General features: G+C 32.3%; 2 protein-coding genes across 2 annotated transcripts; both read left to right on the forward strand.

The window, feature by feature from the left end:
• Positions 1–2,694: 2,694 nt before the first annotated feature.
• LOC112004850 (transcription factor SRM1) lies at positions 2,695–3,135 on the forward strand. The gene has a single exon (XM_024037085.2). The coding sequence runs from the start codon at positions 2,695–2,697 to the stop codon at positions 3,133–3,135; it is 441 nt and encodes a 146-aa protein (XP_023892853.2).
• A 4,671-nt stretch (positions 3,136–7,806) lies between these two features.
• On the forward strand, positions 7,807–8,166 carry LOC112004874 (protein RADIALIS-like 4). The gene has a single exon (XM_024037115.1). The coding sequence runs from the start codon at positions 7,807–7,809 to the stop codon at positions 8,164–8,166; it is 360 nt and encodes a 119-aa protein (XP_023892883.1).
• The last annotated feature ends 889 nt before the right edge of the window (positions 8,167–9,055 follow it).

Genomic DNA, 9,055 nt, shown 5'->3' on the forward strand with positions numbered 1-9,055 from the left:
CTTATAACCCCAATTAACTAGCTTGTCCTTAGTTAAGAGTTTGTGTTGTATGTCAAGCTAGCAAATTAAAGCATGCTTTGGGAAATATGTTTTGAAAACCAGATTCTCCACAGATTAACCTCAAGATACAATTCACCCTAATCTACCCCCAAGCCGAATAACAACTGAATTTATGATCAACATAAGATAGTCCGACCAATTAAATATTTTAAATTAGGGTAGTATGTGTTACATACACCCTGCTATGCAAACATTGTTATACACATTTTTTAAATTGAAATCGTGTTTTTAATTCATATTTTTAGTTTAAAAAATATAAAAAAAATTATCTTTTCAATTATTGGTAAACTACACATGCACCCAAACCCAATAAGACTTGAATCTGCTATTGCACCCTCAACCTAATACATATAACTGCAAGGAAGTGTCAGGTTGAGTTAGAACTCATGGACACCACTTGCTCAACCAGCATCTCATCACTTGGCCAACTTTTTTTTTTTTTAAACCAATCACTTGACCAACTTGGATTGTAACCAGTTCCTCACATCTAGTGTTGTGAAGAAAGAACTTGCAGAGTCATTGATGATTATGTTCCCAAATTTTCATGTAAAGTTCCCATTAGATGCAAATCAGGAGAAAATTTTATAAATTAACTAGTCAAATTTTCAAAATTGAAAAAGTAAGAATCACTCCTTCCCTTCTTTAACGAAATCTTTCTTCGGCTAGGAATTGTACTTTTATGACACAGCATGTCACTGTGTCAGAACACTTTTAAGTTTTTAACTAAATCCTTTTCCGGCTAGGAATTCTTTTCTTGGACTGTCAACTAATTCACACGGCAATTTGACCCCAAAAAAAAAATTTTAATATAATTAATATAGTAATTGCATCATAGATAATAATTCAAAAGTAAAAACTTCTCAACATCACAAATAATCAATCACAATTTATCAAATAAAATAAACCACAACAACTAATAAGTTTATATACTTAGGATTATTAAAATGGTATTTTGATCAAGTAACATTTAATTAAACGGATCAAACAAATCAAAGGGGTTTCGTGAGTTGGACACAAACACGATACATTTACTAACGGATTAGTTGTGTCAATCCAAATATGACACAAAATCATTAAACTTATAACCTACTAACTTCGTGTCTTTTTAGTAAGGCTGTAAACGAGCTGAGTTTTGTCAAATAGTGCATGTTCAAGGTTGGCTCGTTAGAAAAAGTCAAAAGCTTAAACTTGGCTTGAGCTTGTGACAAGCCTAAGAATGGTGTTTGAGCTTGAGCTCATGGAAAAGCTAAAAAGCTTGAGCTTGACTTGGCTTGGCTTGATTAATTAGTCAAGCCAAGCTCAAGCTTCACATTAAGCTCAAACTCGAGCTCAAGTCAAGTTTTTAAGCTTGAGATCTAAAAAAATTATATTTTCAAATGCTTAAATCTCCAAAATTAAGAAAAAAAAAAGTAGACTTTAATTATCATGCATTTAGTCCTACTTATGATTAGCTATTATTCAAATTAAAATTTTACATAATAAAATTCATTCATTCATCATTCTCTGTCTACAGTTTCAACAATTATTCAAAATACAATTTTTACATTCACGTTAGAATGTGAAGAACCAGAAAAATACTTGTTTGTAACTATTATAAATAAGAAAATACTAATATGTTTCATAACTTTACTTTAGATGATTAATATGGAAAGATCATATGTGGCCAGTTTAATTGATTAATTTATTTTTAAATGTAACAATAGTCTAAAATGGTTCTTGGTCAGTTTAGAGGGAATGAAAAAATTAAGGTAATGGGTAGTAGTCTCATGTTGGTCATGTTATTATTAAGATATGTGTAATGAGTATATTTAGCTAACACATATAAGCTTATAAATGAGTTTATACTTGAATTGTATTGTATCAAGCCTAATAGCTTATGAGCTTATTCATGAACAAATTTTTTTGCTTGGGCTCGGCATGTTTATTAAACAAGCCTAAAATTAAGGCTCAGGCTTTGCTTATTTATAAACAAGCAAATATGAATAAGTTTTTCATCGAGCCAAGCTCGAATTGTTCATGATCACCTTGATTTATTTACAGTCCTACTTTTTAGTAAATCGTGTGAAATTTTGTCACCCTTAATTATAATATCCCAATTTGGTGGGCATGGCACACCTGGAGGATAAAATTAATTTAAAGAAAACCTAGCAAAATTTTTGACTGCCGTGTCATTGATTAAGTGGCAATCTATAACAGATTTGTTTTCCATAAAAAATTACATTACCTACTATTATTATTATTATTTTGGAAAAACTAACGTAATTAAAATTTTTTGTTAAATTCTTACACAAAAATTGCCTTTTATTGATTTATTAATAAAATAATAATAATAATTTATGGGTTTGGGCTATGGCTTCAATGGCGGTGGCAATGTAATTGTCGATACAAGTTTGGAATGCATTAAGAAACGTATATTTTGATCTTTGCATTGCATGCCAACACTTCCTTAATGTAATCCTTATCTGATCAGGAGTTTTTTGACTGCCAAGTAAACCCTTAATCCTTGTCTGAATAGGACATGTAAACCCAAACCATGCATAACCGAGCCTCTATATAAGAATAACCTCCTTCTCTTCTAGTACAACTACCAATACCATACACTAGTCCTTTATTCTTCTATTTTTGTTTGCCACCATGAATTTATTGCTTTCTTCAGATCTTCGTTACAATCTCCAATCACCACCACGAGCTGTGTGGAGTCCTGAAGAGAATAAGAAATTTGAGGAATTGATCAAAGAAATTCCTCTTGATTGTCCACATATTTTCGAGAAAATTGCTCGTGAGCTACCATCGAAAAGTATACTAGATATTAAGGAACACTACGGGTCGTTAATTGAAGGAGTATTTATAAGGCATAGGCCAAGTTTCATTGAGGTACCTAACTATGGGAACAGTGAAATTGGTGAAATTGTTGAAGAAATACCCAATAAGAAGAAAAAAGGAAAAGAAGTAGCACCTGCTGTGGAAGAAAAACCCAAGAAGAAACGAGGAATGGGGGATCAATGGACCAAAGAAGAACATGAGTATGTGTCAAAAACTTTGGTTTTTTACTTGTTCTTGTTTTTGTTAGTGTGAATCTGTTCATATATATAACATACATTTTTTTTATTTAGACTTAGCGCTAGCATGTTTTTCTTTGAACAAGTAAATTTTGAATACTAATTCAGATTTGTAGATAGTATGAAGAAAAATTAAATCCATATGTATCTTGTAGACTTGTTAGCATGGTGGAGTGAACCCTAAAACATGATAGATATTATTTTCTCTCCCTTCAAAAAAAGGGGGTTTAGTGTTTAATTCATGATATATACACACACACACACACACATGCACCCAATTACTTCTTCTTCTTCTTATTCTTTTTTTCTCCTTTTTTTTTTCTTAAGGTATGTATATTGATATATGTGAAAACAATAAGATCTTTATTTAAAAATAAATAGTAAATAGAAAAGAAAACCCTTTGATCAAACGTGATGGACATAAATTTAGTGGGTTGGCATTATAGTACTAGCCATGTTGTCTAAGGAAATAGTTATTCTTTTTTATAATTTAATTAACGTAATATTGATGGAAATTTTGTTGTTAATTTTACTTTGATATGTTTTGTCTGGATCCACTTTGATACGTATACTATACATCTCATGCATTATACTTTCTCGGAATGAATGAAATTCTTAATTTTTTTTTTTTTTTTTTTATGGTTCTTCCTCGATCTCTTTAAACAGGTTGTTCGAAGAGGGTTTAATGATATATGGTAAGGGAGATTGGAAAAGTATTGCAAGGCATGTTTCGACAAAGAACAATACACAAATTGCAAGTCATGCCCAAAAATACTTTCTTCGCCTCGAGAAAACTCGTGCCCAACAAAATGCAACATACTCCTCTGGCATCAAGTAAGGCCTCAACTTCCAAAGATGCACCCATGTCTCCAATTGCATCGGCTACCGATCTTCCTGTGCAGAGTGATGCGTTTTTCATTCATCCATCTTCCTCTACGTACCCTTCTAATAAGTTTCATTATTGAAGACATAAAAGGAACTTCCTTTTTCATTTGTTGCTTTTAAATAATATGCCGTAATCTTAAATTTTTATGTTATTTTAAGACCTATATTATGCACTTGGAGCCTTTACTTTTGGATATCATTGATGAATGTGGATGTTACCAAATTACTATATATTGAATTTTATTGTTTTTTCCTAGCTTATATGTGTGAATATATCATATAGTTGAGTGTCTTCTATAGTTCATATAATTTATAATTATATGACTCGTTTCACATATTGTGTGATTCCATATAATGATCCCATTGATCACCATAAGTCATGAATGTGGACATCTTGTTTATCATTAATGAATTGAAATTGTGTTTGTTTTTAAGACGTGTTTAAAAGTGGAGAACGAGAGTAGAAGAGAAAAAAAAAAAAACACTTTTTATTTTCAATTTTTTTTATGGTTCTTTTTTTCTACGACACGCATGATGGTGGTCCTTGAATAGGTTACTTTGCATTTGAGGGGGATATAAATTGAACTACTAACAATTTGTGTATGCTAATCATACTAGCGGATTAGCAGGTAATAATGTTCTTAAAAATAGCACTAACATCCCTTTTATGTATTTTTAACACTAACAAAATTTAGCATGGGAGCTTGCAGTACTAAATTCCGGTACAAAAAAGAAAAAAAAAAAAAGAAAGAAGAAATATATATATCATGTACAATTAGACGTGGTCTAGACCCTTCTCTCTCTCTCTCTCTCTCTCTCTCTCTCACACACACACACACATATATATATATATTATGAAAAGACTGATAACTTTATTAAGATGAAGATAAATTCAATATATTCTAAGCCAAAGGCAACTCAATGACAATTGGATCCTCCTCTACTCAAGTTAAAAAACTACTAATGCTTTTGGCATATTTTGAGCTAAAATATGCGTGGTTTATTTCCACTACGATTAACATGGGACACAAACACAAATCTAAAATCTTGTAGTCTATGACAAATCCCAGTGACAACATTAGAGATGGCTACTGGTGGATTACATAAGCCTTGAATAGCATTAGAGAGTATAAGTGAGCTGCTCTCAAAGTGCACATCCTAAATACCAACATCTTGGCAAACTCCACAACTTCCTCCATTGTTTTCACTTCAACTTGATGAAGCTTCTTGCTTAATGCAGCCACCACCTTGCCTTTATTATCACGAATAACCATGCCCACACCCGTTGCCTGCTATTGAAGAAAAACCGCTCCATCTATGTTGATTTTATACCATGGAGGTGGTTGATTCACAGTTCCACTTCATTCATAGATGATCTTGAAGGCCGAAAGTTTGCCACCTAAGATTCCTTTATCACTGATCAGCTTTCCCTTGCCAAACTTTATTCCGATTGAACCAAATGCTCTAAGCAATAGTGATGCCTAATTCTAAGATTTCATTGCCAACATGCTGCACAAACTTTAAATGCCATAAAAGATCAACAAACTCATTGAAATGTACCCCCACTTGAATCACTCGGAATTCTAGAGGCTGTCCATATTTATCAAGCTTTGTCACATTGCCAAAATAGGTGCCCACTGCTTTTTGCTTCCTTTCCGCAAGCCTCACATGTTGGATTGTCTAAGACTTTCTGATGAAAAAGGTTGGCTTTGGTTGGAAGTATATTACGGCTTGTATGCCATGCAAAGTTTTTAATCTTGTTTGGAACATTATGGCACCACAAAGATTTCCAAAACACTCCACTATTTTGCCCATTGGAAGGTCCAAGAACCAAACTAGAAGTAAAGGATAGAACAACCTTGTATGCACTATGAACCATGAAATGTCCTTTGGGGGAAAAAGCCCATACCAATCGATCATTTGATAATCTAGCACTTAAAGGGATGCCCAAGATTGAGATGGCATCATTGGGGGAGAAAGTCTATCTAACCTTGTCTATATGCCAGCATTTATCCAAAGGCTCAATGAGGGAGCTCACCCGTGCATCAAAAGGCAGTCCAACTAGTGGTGAAGTAAGCTTGAAAGTGGATGGATTTGGAAGCCATCTATCATGCCAAACCCTAATAGATTCGTCATTCCCCACCTGCCATCAATGACCATTACAGACAACTGATTAAGCAGAGAAAATGCTTCTCTAAGCATATGATGGGTGGTGACCTAATTCAACGGATAGGAAGTCACCATGAGGGAAGTATCTAACTTTAAACACTCAGTGAACCAAAGAATTTTTGCATGCTTGTAAATGCTAGCCTTGCTTTGCCAATAGGGCAGTATTGAATACCCTTACATCTTGAAACCCCAAACCTCCTTCTTCCTTAGGTAGACACATCTTGTTCCAACTTAGCCATGCCATTTTAGACCGCTCCTAATTGTGGCCCCACCAAAATTTCGAACCATTGAAATGATGTCATCACATAGTGCAATTGGTAACCTGAACACATAGACCCTTTAAATATTGATTCCACAATGGATATTGATTATTATACAATCATATTCAACTTGGATTTTTACAACTAATCACCTCATAGTCTTTCTCTTTTTTCATAGAGTAAAGAAAAAAAAATACAATTAAATATATTGCTTTTACCTAAAAGAACTCACAATTCTTTTTGGCCAAATATAAAAGAAATTAAAATAAGCCAACTTCAATCTCACCATTAATCAAAATTATATGTTCAAGCTTGATTAAAAAAAAATTAAACTAACTCAAGCTTATTCACAAATTACTTTATTAACATTTTTCCTATATAAAGTATATAATAACACTAAATTTTTTATCCATTTACAAATATATGCAAATAATCAATAACTAAATTATAGTTGATATTACATTATGAAAGTTAATTGAATAGAATAATTTTTAATTTATTTATGAATTATAAGTTTATAACTGTCATATACATTATCTTTGTTTTGTAATAAATCAATGATTCTTAATGAATACAAGACTAATGTACTTTCTAAATTTATTGTTTTCATACTCTGAAACTCATGAGTTTGTTTACGAACATTTTATTGATATTTGAATTTAACTCAATTTATAGTTTATCATTAATTTTGACTTGCTTTAGTTTATTTGGTATATAATGAGCAATAGCATTTTTGCTTTATGCAAAACCCCTTCATGTACATTGTACCTTCAAAACAAGTCCTCAACATAGTTAACGTGGCATGCATAACAAGATCAAACAATACCAAGCTAAGTAGGTTCTTCCTGTTGATGATTTTATTGTTTAATTGGAAGAAGCATCGAGATTCTCACAAATTTTTTATAATCTCATGTATACAGTTTACCAGAAAAAATAAAATTGATCCTAATCTTACATCAAAAAATTACTTTATATAAAATATTTTTTAAAAAAAGCATTAAAATGCACTATGTTTGGAAAAGAGCATGACACATATTTGCCTTTTATTGATTTATTAATAAAACAATAATAATTTATGGGTTTGGGCTATGGCTTCAATGGCGCTGGCAATGTAAGTTTGTCGACACAGGTTTGGAATGCATTAAGAAAGGTAAATTTTGATCTTTGCATTGCATGCCAACACATTCCTTAACGAAATCCTTATCTGACTATGAGTTATTTGACTGCCAAGTAAACCCTTAATCCTTGTCTGAATAGGACATGTAAACCCAAACCATAACCGAGCCTCTATATATATAAGAATAACCTCCTTCTCTTCTAGTACAACTACCAATACCATACCAGTCCTTTATTCTTCTATTTTATCTGTCACCATGAATCACAAATCACCACCACGAGCTGTGTGGAGTCCTGAAGAGAATAAGAAATTTGAGGAATTGATCAAAGAAATTCCTCTTGATTGTCCACATATTTTCGAAAAGATTGCTCGTGCGCTACCATCGAAAAGTATACTAGATATTAAGGAACACTACGGGTCCTTAATTGAAGGAATATTTATAGGGCATAGACCAAGTTTCATTGAGGTACCTAACTGTGGGAACAGTGAAGTAGGTGAAATTGTTGAAGAAATACCCAATAAGAAGAAAAAAGGAAAAGAATTAGCACCTGCTGTGGAAGGAAAAACCCAAGAAGAAAAGAGGAATGGGGGATCAATGGACCAAAGAAGAACATGAGTATGTATCAAAAACTTTTACTTTTACATGTTTTTGTTATGCTATAGTTAGTGTGAATCTGTTAATGTATATAACATACATTCTTTTTATTAAGACTTAGCTCTAGCATATTTTTCTTTGAATAAGTAAATTTTGAATACTTATTCAGATTTGTAGATAGTATGTAGAGAATTTAAATCCATATGTATATTTGTAGGCTTGTTAACATGGCGGACTGAACCCTAAACCCTGATAGATATTATTTCTTCTTCTTCTTCTTCTTCTTCTTCTTCTTTTTTACTTAAGGTGTATGTATATAAATATACGTGAAAACAATATGATCTTTATTTAAAAATAAATAGTAAACAGAAAATAAAAAAACCCTTTGATCAAACGTGATTGGTCTAAATTTGTGGGTTGGCATACTAGTACTAAATTTGTTATTAGCTATGTTGTCTAAGGAAATATTTATTCTTTTTAGAACTCAATTAACGTAATATTGATAAAAGTTTTGTTGTTAATTTTACTTTGATATGTGTTGTCTGGCTCTACTTTGATACGTGTACTTATACATCTCATGCATCATACTTTCATGGGAATGAATGAAATTCTAATTTTCTTATTTTTGGTTCTTAATTCCTCAATCTCTATAAACAGGTTGTTCGAAGAGGGTTTAAAGATATATGGTAAGGGAGATTGGAAAAGCATTGCAAGGCATGTTTCGACAAAGAACAATACACAAATTGCAAGTCATGCCCAAAAATACTTTCTTCGTCTCGAGAAAACTCATGCCCAACAAAATGTATCATACTCCTTTGGATCAAGTAAGGCCTCAACTTCCAAAGATGCACCCATGTCTCCAATTGCATCGGTTGCAGAGTGATGCGTTTCCTATTCATCCATCTTACTT

The sequence above is a fragment of the Quercus suber genome, unplaced genomic scaffold (genome assembly GCF_002906115.3).
Source record: "Quercus suber isolate HL8 unplaced genomic scaffold, Cork oak 2.0 scaffold_154, whole genome shotgun sequence".
NCBI lineage: Eukaryota > Viridiplantae > Streptophyta > Magnoliopsida > Fagales > Fagaceae > Quercus > Quercus suber.